Below are 14611 nucleotides of genomic sequence, written 5' to 3'. Positions count from 1 at the left end.
TTTTCAGGGACTTGGGCAGGGTAGAGTAGGATCACACATGGGCACCTAATGAGTGGGCTGGGACCTGGCATTTTAAGTTTACACTAAAAATACTTGTCTTATGCAACATCTACGTTGTAAAATCTTTGGGGCAGGGACCTGTGGATTTTTTTACAGTGCTTAAAACAGTAGGCCTTAAATTCTGAAATGGATCTCCAGTTGTTACTGGGTTACATCTAGTAATAATTAACTGTTAAAGGAATCTCTCCCATCAAACTGTGGTGGCTTTAATCCCTGATAGGCTGTAAACATAAATCAATGGGAGGAGATGCACATGCTTGTCTATGCCTTTTTATTTTCAGCGGGGGAAGAAATAAAGTAGTTTGCATTATCCTGGTATTAAGCTGCCATTCCCAATCTCTTTAGGATAATTGGAACAGAGGCTCACTAGTCTTCATTCATCACTTTAAATGAAGGCCTAAGTAAAATAGCATTAGCTGCTGAAAGCCACACATAAGAACTCCATATCCAGATCAGTTCTCTTTTGCCCGTGAAACTGTTGGAAGGAGTTTTGCACTTTGAGCTACCGCCAGATGTATGTCAACAGTTTTACAGGCCTCCTGGGGTGTTGTTGTAAGTGCATTTGTAAGGATCTCCGAGGGAGCCTTTCACGGTTTTTGGGGGTGGAGAGAGGGGTTGGTTTGTTCTGTTAACTCAGCCGACATTGTATGGCATATCACTAGTAGCCTTTGATTGTGCATTTTCCTTGACCAGAAAGTCAGTTTTTTCTGCACTTGCATAGGTCGACGGCTCAAGGGACTAGCATGGTTCAGGCATGCCAGCTTCCTGTAGCTAAGAGCAAGCGAGGGAGTGATGTGGTTGGCATCATCTCTGGCCTCCTTCAGCTTGAGTCTGGAGTCAAGCTCAGACATCCCACTGGAGCCAAAGCTGGGCACTGTTACTGCTCTGCCTCTGCACCTCTACTGACTGGAGAGCTCGGTGTCCTTGCACTGTGCAATGCTAGAATTCAGGTCGTCTTTGTTACTGTGAGAAAACAAAGGCAAAACTGCTCATTTAGGTATGCTACTTAAGTTACTAATGACTCTATGAACCAGCATAATATAATGTACCTTCATAACTGAGACAACTATTATTCTTAGTAAATTAGTCTCACAGTTATTCTTAATAAATCCTAAATAATTCTGTATAATTCCATTCATCCTGTATATTTTTAGTTATGTTAATTTTCTCAAAATGATAGTGATTGTGTCTGGGTTTTGTTATGTACAGCCTAATAAAAGCTTTTTAGCTTTATTTCAGAAGAGTAAAAACCAGGCCAATCCTAGCTTTGTATTCTCTTTGTCTGCCTTTAAGGCATATAACCGTTACCTGATACTCCTTTTGAGATATGGCAGTCAAGTCTAAGCAGGGGTCAAAGGGAGAGTAAAAGGATAATCTGCATCCTCTGAGGTTGGGAAGGTCTTCCTAACAATTGTGAGACTGAGCATCCGCGCACCAGGACAGGAAGGCTTTCCACCAGTGCCTCTCTCCTTTTGAAGGGTTGCTGTCAACCTGGCAGGGCTCTTACACACATTGCATACATACCTGTCATGTCCTTGTTTAATTTTGGAGGGTAGCAGGAATTAAGCATTGCTGAAAAGTGCTGAAGTGACAACTCTGCAGTGCTGTACTTATGCACAGAATAGTACAACGGATGCCTCTTTCATGTCGTACCACTGTGTCCCATTTCTCTTCTGGATGGGCCCTCTCTAGTGAAAAAGATCCAGGTCAGTCCAGTGGTTTCTGCAGACCTGGAGATCTGCATCTAGCAGCTCATTGGTTCCAGCTATGGTAATACTTTGTGAAGAGTCTGTATTGGGATCTCCAGTCACATTTCACATAGGCTGTTTCTTTATAGGCATCCAAACAGTAACAATTTAAAATCCAAATCAACCTTATAGGTGCCAAAACAGGGTTCAGGAGGAATTTAGGCACCTAAATCACAAAATGTATTCCAGATTAGCTGCAACAGCTGCAGAAAACCAGCAAAGTGTATAGAGTCACTAGATGCTCTAGTATGGCTTGAAAAGACCTCAAGTGGATAGACTGGGTTGCTGTGTATGTTCAGAAATTACCTAGATCAGCCATCCAGTACCCACCTCCTGCCTAAGCTCTGTGGCAATCCATGTCAATGAGGGTGGCACCTAAGCCCCTGATTCCCTGGGGAAGGAGCAGGATGCCAGACTAAATCTAGTGACTGTTAGAGAGCGCGCATGTAGCTCATGGCAAAACAGCCAGCGCTGATGATGACCACCTTTGCTTCATAGTCTAGCATGACTTTGAAGCCTATTGGTTAGGGAGGTCTTAGATTCTGGTTACTGCAGCCAAGGTATTTTTTGTTCTGGTTTTTTTTTAACCAGTGACTTTAAATGTACAATGTATAAAACAGTCCTGGTAGCAAAGTCCAGAAATGAAGATTCCCATCTCCCTGGATGACAAGATTACACTACAAGATTATACTATTTTGCTTGCTCTCCTGCTGGCCAAATGAATCTCACTTTTTTGGCTACCCAGTGGCTATCCCATGGAAGCAGTGGAGGGCACTTCCACCAACCCTAATGCAGCCTGGTGATTTAAGGTACTGGGTAGTAGGATATGTGGATTCAGTCCCCTCAAGGTGCAGAGGGTCTGGAGCCCTGGTCTCCCACGCTTAGGTGAGTGCTTCGACAATCCAGGATTATGGGGAAATGACGGGCTGCACCGCTCCTTCACTATGGTCAAGAGCGAACATGGGGTGCCTGTGCTTTACATTAGCATCAGTGCTGCTGTCAGCTAGGCATCTTGGTTCAGGTAAGTGCCTCCCCATGGGCAGTTTGGATCCCAGGATTACAAAAGTGTCCCCTTTGCAGCCTTGAGTTAAATACTCAAGTCTTGGGGAAGAGCAAGAGTGCAGCTACACTCCTGTGCCTAGTATTTCCTGCTGGCTAACTGCGGGCATCAGCTTATTTGAGTACTTCCTTGCATGAGATCACTTTAGGGGAGGTGTCTTTGTCTCCCCATTCACTGGGTGGGAAGTTTAGGTTCCTCCCCCATTAGATTTGGAAAACCTCCTGCAGCAAGGCTCCTAAAATAAAGGCATTGGGAAACCTAAGTGGGTGTGCTGATTAAGCCCGATCTGGGTCTAACCCAGAGGTGGGCAATTATTTGGGCTGGAGGGCCATTTAGGGAGTTTTGGTGAGCTGTTGCGGGTTGGGTCAGCAGCTGGGTAAGTAACCCCCCTCCCCATCCCCTCCCTCTGGCCTGCAAAAGCTCAACAAAACTCCCTAAACTGTAGATCACTAGAACAGTCCCGGGGCACTACATGGTGGGCAGGGCGTGTTCAGCCAGGCAGATGGGATGGGGCTGCAGGTGTGTGGGGAGCAGGACAGGGCTGGGGCCAGGACCCAGGGTGGGATCATGGGGTGGTGACAGTGTGGGACCAGGACCTGGGGCAGAGCTGCAATCCATTCTCAGCATGGGCCCGCACTGCCACCACCTCACGATCCCAGCCCTGGCTCTGCCCGCCCATCCGGCTCATGGACAACACACCCTGGCCTCCCCCACCCCCATCCCATCTATCCAGCCAAGCGCACCCTGCCCATGGGAGTCCCAGGATGGTCTCCATGAAGACCCCCCCTGTGGTGGGTGTGGGATAGATGGGCCAGGGTACCCAGACAGCAAGGCCAGGTCTGATGGCAGCAGTGACACTGGCAGTGGTAGCCAAAAGGAGCCGCCACTACCTGGGCTGCTAGGAAGCTAAGTCCAGCCACCATGCCACCCCAGCCGCACTCCACACCTGGGGGCGGTGGGACCAGCCACATGAGCCACGGCCCGGGCTGCCCCACATGCTTAGGCTGCATGCTTCGGACTCACCACAGGCCAGATCTGACCCATGGGCTGCATTTTGCCCACCCCTATTCTAACCCCTACTCACTACTGACCTGGGTTGGATTTAAACCAGAACATACTGGTGAAAAGGTCTCTTCTCCCAGCATCAATCCCCCAACCCACCCATTTTTATCAAGACCTAAGAATTTACGTACCCTGACAGTGAGCCCTCTGCTTGACTCTCTCGCACTCAGTCAACTTCTGCCTAGCACTGCAAGGTGTAGGACAGTTATGTTCAATAACTTAGGAGGATTGGTTTGTCTTCTGAGCTGAGCTTTAAGCTATTAATCGGTTTTTATTTTTCAGATTTACTATAACGGCCTGAATCTGATTTGAGAAAAATAATACTCAGAAAAAAAAATAATACAGATAAGAACTTCACTATAAAACTCGCATTTTATTTCATTGCATAAATTTAATTTTATGATGAGTGCCATTCTGAAACATGGGAGGTGTGCCCAATATGTATGCAAAACGGCCTTGCTCTGATTAGTATTTTAAGTCAAGATATCCTTTTTGATAGCAGAGAGTCTTTTGAATCATTTTTAATTGCTATTGTAATGTTTACCGCTTGATTATTAACTTCCAAGTATTAAGCTCAGGTAAATTAAAATGTTCTCAAGTGGGTAGGGGGAAAATCTACATTTTTAAGATCAGGCAGGTTTTTTTTCATATTTATCTTAAGAAACAGTTGCATGTTCCTACCTTATGACATCCTCCTCGATCTCCAAATTAAATACTGGATCTCAAGGAAAAAGGAATTTGAAGTGTCATCTGGGCATAAGTGAACAGATAGGCTCATAAATGGGAGACAGTCTTACATGTGATGGAGAGGGGAAAACAGGGTTTTATGGCTTGAAAAAAACTAGTTTTAGTGTGTGTATGTGGGGGAAATGTTATTTATAAAATAAATTTCTTGTCAAAATAGAAAGAGGTAATGTAGGCTATAACCTCTTTTAAGGGAGAGCCATTTACATTTAAAAATGGGGGAGCTAAACAGTACCACATGGAAAGCTAATTTTATTAGCTTTTCATGCTGTGTGTCAAACTGATAAAAGCAACAATGTGACACTTCGACTACTCTCTAAAATTCACCTTTTCCTATGGCAGTATAAAATCCAGCTCTATTCAGAGTGACTGTTCACAATGTAGTGGACTTCAAGTGTGATATCTTATCATTCACATGGTTTTAATGGTCTTTGTCATCCTGAATCCCTCATAGTCGAAGATAACAGTGGGGGGCAAGCATCAGAGGCCACAGTGGGGAAGGCTGAGGTGAGTGGTGGGTAGGAGGGCTTCTGCACAATAAGCATCTTTTATTACATAGTTTGCAGAGCCAACCAACATGCAAGTCAAATCCGCTGAATGGGTATGCTTTTCCTGTCCAGTGGCTTTCCTATTCCAAAAGGTTTATACTTCCCAACACCTTGGTGCTGCATTTATCATCTAAGAAAGGGGTGGGCAAACTATGGCCTGTAGGCTGCATTCAGTCCGCCAATTGATTTTTATCTGCCCCATGGGTTGGTGGCAGCAGCAGCAAGCCACACTCAAGCCACACTCAAGCTTCAGCGGCTCTGACTCCAGCCACCATGCCTGGAGCCTGGCTGTGGCTTCTGCGCTGTCCCATCCCACCCATCCCATCCCACCCCACCCCATCATCAGGGCTCCTGGGAGCTACAGGGTTGTGGGGAGCATGTGTGCGAGTGCACCAGGGTGCCAGAAGCCCTGATGGTGGGGCAGGACAGCACGAAGACCTGCAGCCAGGCCCCATCCTCCACCCTACCGCCAGCTGTGGATGTAGCCAGCAGATCCCAGCTCCAGATGGGTTGCAGGGGCTGAGCTACAGCCCTGGGTGGGCTGATGCTCCTGCTGCTGCTGTGGCACCAGTCCCAGCCTAGCAGCAGGGAGTATGTATGCACATGCATGGATGTGTATGCACACTTGTCTGTGCACATTTTGGTGTGTGTGTGGCCCTCAACAGCTCACCAAAACTGGTTAAGCAGCCATCCAGCCCAAATAATTGCCCACCCCTAATCTAAGAGCTCAAAAGTATTAGCTGCTAGGTTCCACTCAGTCCAATGCACTTTAAGATGTCCTTGTTGCATTTGTCGGCGAGCCTCTCTTCCTCTCCCTGGACTCCAGTTTACCACATGGGTGCTGTTTAGGTATTTGTGTATTACCTGAGCCATGCGTCTGACCTCATTATTTACACTTTGATGGCATGTAGTCAACATGCTGCGGCACTTTGTCATTGGCCAGCTTCTCAGCTTCTTGTACCAGGTTACTGGAGGTAAGAGCCTATCTCCCTAGCAATTCCTGCATAATCGCTCAAAACTCTTTCAAACTCAGTGAACTTATGAACAACTGGGATTTCAGTGCCATTGATGAATTTGAAGGCAGGTTGTGCTCTTTTTCCTGGACTTGTGGACACTTAAGTGCATTTTCCCTTAGACTGATGGTTAGTCCAAAGCTGGTTTCAGAAGTAGCAAAATGGTCTTCCAGCAGCTGAAGGTCTTCTTTGGAGCAGATTACCTGTGTTCACTGCTCTGTTTATCAAATCTTATGAGTATATCGGAGCTCTTGCACCATCTGTTTGGCAACGTTAGTCCCAGCACACATCCTGAAGAGGTTAAATAACTCTCTTGAAGTTCAAAAGCAAATCTCAATTCCCACCTGGAGGTCATAGATCATCTTTTATCACTGCTGCATAGAACAGTATGACCAACATTGGCCTGAGATCTCCTTGTTTGACACTGCTTGTCACAAGGAATGGGTCAGGTGGGAAGGCATTGATCTTTCCTCTGCCAGACATACCATCATGTAGCTGATCTATGGAGCTTGAATCAATTTGACGAAAGCATTTGACACTAGGCTGACCTGGTACCTTATGGAAAGACTCAGCTGGTCTTCTTAATGGTAACTTTAAACAAAAAATTAGTGAAGAAAAAACTCCCATCTAGTTTTCATTTGTTCAATTTTACTTGTAATTAAAGGCAAAGACTAGATGAGTCCTATTGAGGGACTCTAAAAATATGCTGATGATTGATTCAGTAGTCTTTCTGGTCCGTTGTGTATTTCAGTCAATGAAATAGCCAATATGTGCTATTGACCGGATGGGCTTTAATAGACCTTTTAGAAACCTTCCTTGTCTTTTCATTTAATAGGCATTTGGCAACATTTTAAAATGCACACTCAATAGATTTTTTTTAATGCATTTCACTTTTTTCATGTGTTCCTTGTTTAATTCAAACGCACATCTGACATGAAAGCTAAAGATAAAAGTGTGACATAGTACAATTAGTTTCTGTGAAGTCTGCAGAACACTAATGGAACCCATCTCTTCCCTATACACAACTAGCAAAATACAGGCCATTTTTACCTGTTTATGTCACACATTACAAGCCTGAATTGAGTGCTTGTGTGCACCTTCACTCTCATACACAGACTTGTATTTGATAATGTTGGAAAGAATTACACTTTCCAAATAAGCAAAGCGCTAGTTTCCAAAATAGTCAGATCCAGGTGACACTTATACCAGTCATTAGCAAGAAAAACAACCCAGAATTTAGATCAGAGATCAGGAATACAATCAACATCAGGAACTTTTGTAAACTGCTTTCCCCCTTATCTGTCCAGTACTGCCTAAATTGTGCCTCATTAGTGCATGCTGCGATTCCACACCAACTAATCTATAGCTGTTTCTGAGCAAATAAATACAAACTTAGGAGACCGTTTAAAAGCGATGTGCTGGACTTGTGCATATAAATCCACTGAGCCATTAAGAAACAGGATTTGTGAGCATGCTTTGAGAAAATTTAGTCTTAAAAAAAACACTAACATTTTGCTGAAGCAGAACTGATTGATTGATTTGTTGGTAAGAAACCAGCAGGGGCCTTCCCATCATGCTTGTTTTATTGGTTCTTTTGGCCCTAGTATCTTTCCTAAATTTCATAGTAATATTTAGAGCAGTGGTTTGCAACCTTTTTGGACACAAGGCACCCCTCCCTAACTTCTGTGAATTAACCAGCACTTACTTCTTCTGATGGCACCCTTTAAAGACTGGGCCTTGACTGAGAATCACTGACTTAGAGTTAGGCTCAAACTATAGGGATTGGGTCCAGATACAAATAAAAACTTACTAAATTTCCAAACGTGTCTGTAGTAGGTGCTCAGGTTTGATTTGTTGTAGAGCTCTGAAGTTTGGAGCTAAATTTTTCCAAAATTTGAGAAGGGGTTTAGCCATTCTCACGTTCTCATCCCACTTCTATACATACAATACTTGGATTCTGTTGTAATTATGACAGAGACCTGGCTTTGTCTCTTACAGGGCACTGATATCTTTTTGTCATATATATACAGTAGAGTGTGTGTGTGTGTGTATATATGTGTATATATATGTGTGCGTGTATGTATGTAGATAGATACTCTACTGTTTGCTTTCAAGCAATTTGGGGAGTGTGATAAAGCTTGTACTGCTAAGATGGTGATCTCTGCATTGTATTGTATACAATACAGCAGTGCCCAGAACTTACTTTTTAAAACATTTCATAAGCCCCCAATAGATGCAACAAAGAAACACAGTTCACCTGTCAGCGATGCATAGTAGTATACAGAAATCATAGCTAAAGTAGGTCTGAAAGGATCTCAGCAAGTTCTCTACTCCAAACCTATGCTCAAGGCAGGATCTTGCCTGACTAACCGATCCCAGTTAGATGTTTGCCTTATGAGGGGTGCAGAGGTGATTAGCCATGTTAGTCTGAAGTCAGGCAGAAGGCGGGACAGGGTGGTACTTTAGAGACCGAGTGGTTGAAAGAAGCAACAATCCATGGTATCAGACAGGGGTAGCAACTGACTTGTGAGTTCTTTTAGAAACTCTTCTGCCTCCAGCCCCGTTATTCATTCACTGTCCTGTTTAAAATGCCCGGTACTGTGCATTGCATCTTCTGGTAAATGATGTTGTCATTGGGGATAAATATAAATGGTGCTAGGGAATGTATTCCACCTACCGTACAGACAAAGAATGGAGTTGGTTCACTTCTCCCTCTCGCTAGCTTTTACTCCTGTTGGGGGGAGACTGCACCAGTAGGACCGGAGGGCAGGGCTGCAGTGCTCAGTGCAATGCTGTTGTTTCTTCTCCTATGTCCCCCACCCCCTGTGCAAAGAGGATGCGAATTCTTTTGTCAAACAGCTTAGCTGCATCTAGAGCAACCTCTCACAGCAGAGCTAATAAAAGAAAATTATCCCTCCCCTTTTAAAAGAAATCACATGCATTTTGCTATGGATTTTTTTTACTTAAAACACAGAAAAAGTTCAAAACAGAAAAAAACTGTTGCAAGGTGTCAGGTTGGGGTGCGGGTGATGGCAGGCCACCCCTGCTGGTGACATTCACAGGGGAGCGGCACGTCTTCTGGGGTGCCAGAATGCAGGTCAGCTCCCACATGAAGGCTATGGTCTTTTGGGCACGACCAGATTAATGATTGAACTCAGTCACGGCCACCCTCTGTGCCCACAAGACTTTGGCTTTCACATGGCACTGCCACACCATCCAGGAGTGGCCTCGCACATGCCTCCCTCCAGATATGGGTTCATAAATGTTGGCATTCAAGCACCCGCCCCACGCAAACTGCCTCTAGACGTCAACTCCGCCCCGTAGTGCCACAAGGTTGTGTAGCCTGGGCTCTCAGCATGGGCGTGGGTGCATGGGCAGAGCTGGAGTTCAGTGGGGACAATGTGCTGTACATGCTCCTGCACCGGCTCTCTGTGCCCCTGAGATGCTGGCCCTGGAGGGCTGCCAGCAGCACCCTGAACAGGGTCACAGGCAGGGATTGTGAGCTGTGCAGCAAAGGCGCTTCACCACAGTGCTTGCAAAGAGATAAGAGCTGGGGGCGAGGAGCAGCAGGGAGGAGGTGCTGGTCCTGCTGCCATAGAGAGCAGGGTCAGCAGCTCTGGGGGAATCTCAGGGCTGGGCAACGGATGCACCAGGCTGCAGCCCTTTGCAACACTCACCTGTGGCCAAGGAGCAGCTCCAGCTAGGGGACAGGATAGGCAGAGGCTGCCTGGATCCTGCCCAGGGAGGCACACAGTGCCTGATGGGTTTCTGCAGACAGCACTGGCTCCGTCACGCTCCTTGTGCTGTTTGTCCCAAGGCACAAAATAGGGAGGTTTTTATAGTCTGTAGCTAGGGTCTGCCAGAGAGCAGTCCAGCCCTGGAGAAGAGGTGGCCAGGCAGGAACCCTGGGGCTGGGCTCTGGCTGACCCCCATAGTGGGTGGGCAGGCCCAGCACTAAAGTCCCTGTGTTAATGCGCATTGACACATCTACATGTGCGTTAATGCACTTTAATCGCACCTAAATTTGATACTTGCTTTATGCATATATCAAATGTAGGTGTGATTAGCATAAAATCACCATTTTTAAGATGCATTAAGGGCACGCACATGTAGACACACGCTCTTAATGTGCCTCAAATCAGGCTAGTGCACATTAAATGCCCAAGTGTCGACATGCCTTCTGACTCCTGGGTCCCCAGAGCTTGAGGATGAAGGGTTATGGGGGAAAAGGTACCTTGGAAGTAAGAGTAATTAAAGGAAGCTGCAAGAGGAAGGGAATGATGAAGGAAATGGAGGAAGTGGGGTTGGGCATAAAATAGAGTAGGGAGGTAGGCAAGAGAAATGAAGAGTCAGAGAACAGTGGAGGGGAACAGCTTGAATGGAAGTGTTAGCGGGGGGTGGAGTGGAGGAAGATGGAAACTTGGGTGAAGGGAGTCTAAAGTGGATGGTTTTTGGATAAAGGAAGAAATGCAGAGGGACTCTATGTAGGAGCTGCTATATTTTGAGGGAAGAGCAGTGAGCCAGTTGGGTCATGTGACCAAGGGAAATTAAGGTGCTGCAGAGAGCAATGGGATTGGCAATGCTGACAGGACTTTCACTGGTATGGGAGGGCCAAGCTCCCTGTCGAAACAGCCTTTCCACCTTCAGCCTCAGGGCCAAATTACTCCCTTGGCCATAAGGCAACAAGTAGACATTCAGGCTGATGGATCTCATGTTCCTCGGTGTTTTAAACCTTGATGCTCATTCACTGCCTCCTGGGCAGCCCAGTCCACTTTAGTCTTATGGATTCAAGTACCAATAAAAACTTTTACTCTTACAGTGATATAATAGGCTGATGTACTAGTTAGTTTGGATCCACTGCAGCATTGTATTTTCTACAGAGCTGTTTTTTGCACCTGGGATATTGGCTTTTTGGAAAGATCCTGTACAACAGAATAGGTGTTTCACTGAATGTTTTATCCCACGTGACTGTTTATACAGAACTGTCTTTTTGATTGTTCCCCCTTCATGATTAGCAAGGCCTGATCTCTTCCCTGTTTACACTTATTTTAACAACTCTGAGGAGCTGCCAGTCTATTTGCTTCAACAGCAGATGACTGTTACACAGCTTTATTTTTTTAACTGGTGTTCAATTTTAGGTGTTTCCAGACAGTAAATACTAAGGCTTCTCTTCACCAGTCTACTCTAATTTGTCGTACAGTTGTAAATACGTCTTTCTCTTTTCTCTTACTTACTGCTAAATGAAAACTCACTTTTTTAAAGAGGCTGAGCAAACAGAAAATTGTCCCATTTTTATATACACTGTGATTCTCTAAATAGATATTATTACGGCAAAAAGAAAATGGGTGGGGGGAAGAATGCAAAGCAATTTATTGCTGAAAAGGGTGGAGCTTTTAATGGTGGTTCTGTAAAGTTTCCAGAGAGATTTTTTTAATGCTGTGTATTGCCTTACTGACATATAATACAAATCTGAGAAAGAAAAAAAATGGTATTTAAATGTCTTCAGATACAGTCTTAGACTGCAACACCACCAACAAAAAGCTACTAGCTGTCTAACACAATAATTATTCTAAACATTTTTATTCCACAATTTGTCTTTTTCTCTGGTAGACACCTTGCATTTCCAAGACTGAAAATCAGCCTCAAGGACTTGCAACTAGTGTTAGGTGGGGACAGACACCCATCAATCAGTCTACACCCTGGGACACAGATGAACCACCATCTAAACAGATGAGGGAGAATGAAAACCCAGGTATGTTTTCAATCTTATTTGTAATTCTACAAGGGAAAATCATTGAAAGCAAATTCAATACACTGTCTCCAATTACCTCTCTAAATTAGACTTTATCGTGAGTCTTTTTTGTGCTATAGCTGGATTTTTCTCTCATTGTGAAGACCCCCTCAAGTTTCTACTATAGCAGGGCTAATATAAATGTATTAAGATGCCTGCAAGTTCATTAAAGTGTTTTTTCACCTTCTCTGCCTTCACCAGAATAAAAGGCACTGTGTAATACTTTAAGACCTCTTTTATGTCCAGAACTACCTGAAATGATTTCCAGCTTCCAGACACATATCATACATTGTGTTGCTATGCCAGACGCCTAATTACAATCTCTTTGTAGTGGCTGGAGCACCATTATTATATACGCAGAGTGTTTGTCAGGAAGCCATGAAAGCACGGTGGGGAAAGAGGTTAATTTTCTTGGAAGCATGTACTTAAGCTGCGTAAAGCACAAAATACATAAAATTGTAAACATGAGGCATGTCACCTGATGAGTATTTTAACAATTGCACTCACATCATTGTAGCAATTTTAGGCACTTATCAGTTTGGAATAGTTCCAGATCCTGTGCTACTTTATGTATTGTAAAGAAAAAGAGACTATAGAGTCCATTAAAAGGTTCCAGTATGGGCAGCATTTACATAAAGAGAAAGTTTTGGGTTTTTTTGCCAAGATGGTTTGTATTGCTAGCTTTCCTTTTCCCCCTTGTGCTCCAGGTACAGCGCCGTGGGTGACAACAGTCGCAGCAGGTAGCCAGCCAACTCTTATAACGCATTCGTATGGAATGACTCAACCTCCAACCTTCAGCCCAGCAGTGAACGTCCAGGCCCCCGTCATTGGAGTTACACCCTCCCTCCCTCCTCACGTTACCCCCCAGCTTCCATTAATGCCAGCTCATTACCAGCTACAACAGCAGCCTTCACAGCCTCTGAGTAACATGGTTGTGAACCTGCAAAGCCAGCCTCTCTACACTAACAGCCAGCCAATCACCATGTCTTCTATGACTGGGGTTGGTCAGGTGACTCATCCAGGCCACACCGCAGTAGGGAATGGTCACATGACTTGCCCTATTCTGCCTCCACCGCCACCTGCTCTGCCTTCGGCTGCCCTACCCAATAGTGTTCCAGCCACCAATGGGCAGGCTGCTCCTCAGCCTCCTCCCAACCAGACGGGCAGTCAGGACAACACAAATGGGGTACAAATGCTACGGACTATTGGCGTAGGAAAGTACGAGTTCACAGATCCTTGGCATCCAAAAGGTAAGTCAGGCTGGACTTCTTAATGTTGTTTTTGGTATGTGGTACCATAGTGCACGCGCTCTCAGGAATGAACTGGGTCAAGCGTGCCAAAAAGCAGTAAAAGCAACAGCCTTTCCCGTGAAAGCAGCTTTGCTGTTGATGTACTTGTGCCAACACTCCAGCATCGGTTTTCTGCCTTGTGTTCTGCACTAGCTTTTATGAATTAAAGATGACAAAACCGATTCTTAAGAGGAGGAGAAAGAAAAGCCGTGGACTTCTTTTAGTGTTGAATGACACCTTTTAGGGTCCATCAAATGAGCTAGTATTCCACATCTCAAAGCACATGAAGCAGCTGTTGCTTTGTGCCTTTTAGTTTCTATGATTTCTTTTGAGGTGCAGTTTATTTATTTATAAGTCAGACCACTTTCCTTGGATTCAGTTGTGCCTTAGTTCAAGCACTGTAAATTTGTTTTTTTTTATCCATCTTCTCCCCACTCACCTCACTGGGAATCAAAACAGGTTCAAATAAAATTGTTGACTAACACCAAGAGAAAGCCAAGAAGTTCAGTTAAAGGTGAAACTCTGTTATCCACTTCATTTGGCTCAAGTGCGACAACAGACTGCGAAAGGTGGATCTGACCTCCTCAAAAGTTGATCTTTGCTCAAAAGCACTTCCTAAAAGATCCACAATATTTAGTTTCAATGAAATGTTATGGTTGGAGGCCCTTGAATATTTTTATAATCTAGTCTGCATGGGCTCTTAGTTTTTATTTCACTTTTAAGGTTTGCCCACCCTATTTTAAAGATCATAAATGTCCCACATGTGAAGCTGAAGTAAAATGTAGCTTGACAACATATACACGTAAGTAGGCCTGTCAGCAACATTTCTTAAAATGGTAAAAAAAAAAAAAAAAAGACCACAAAAACTCCATTCGGTTTATAATATAATGTATAGATTTGTATTTGCATGGTCCACATGAAACTTATTTACTCACCATAAGCTATTCAGGTCTGTTGCGCTGGCATGTGTTAAGGCCAAAGGATCTCGCTATAAAAAAAAAAGAAACTGATTAGCCCAATAATTCTTACTGCTTATTGTATAAATTGTATTTTGGCATGTGCAAACCCTTACCAAATGTCTCTTGAAAAGAAATTAAGGAACACGCTTAGCAGTCATTTTCCAAAGCAAAATATTTGGACGACTATCCAGTTTTTTGGGCCAACCATCAAGTGTGATTAGACCTCATGGCAAGTTTGATGGCCTTCTGAGTTTTCATTTCCTTTAAAATCTTAAGTTGCCTTTGAGTGAGATGAGAAGAAGCAAGGAGCTTAAAAATGGTAAAGAGGTGTGTTAAG

The 14611-nt window shown here is 44.4% G+C and overlaps 1 protein-coding gene across 3 annotated transcripts in view; it reads left to right on the top strand.

The window, feature by feature from the left end:
- KLHL29 (kelch like family member 29) overlaps positions 1 to 14611 on the top strand; it is a 556676-nt gene that overhangs the window by 359398 nt on the left and 182667 nt on the right. For all 3 annotated transcript variants that reach the window (XM_059729244.1, XM_059729242.1, XM_059729249.1), the window contains 2 exons: positions 11846 to 11987; positions 12734 to 13276. In XM_059729244.1, coding sequence (XP_059585227.1) covers positions 11846 to 11987; positions 12734 to 13276 — 685 coding nt within the window. The remainder of the gene's footprint in view (positions 1 to 11845; positions 11988 to 12733; positions 13277 to 14611) is intronic.

This window comes from Alligator mississippiensis, chromosome 1 (assembly GCF_030867095.1).
Source record: "Alligator mississippiensis isolate rAllMis1 chromosome 1, rAllMis1, whole genome shotgun sequence".
Lineage (NCBI taxonomy): Eukaryota > Metazoa > Chordata > Crocodylia > Alligatoridae > Alligator > Alligator mississippiensis.
Note: the sequence above shows the minus strand (reverse complement) of the source record. Positions and strands in the feature narration are given on the sequence as shown.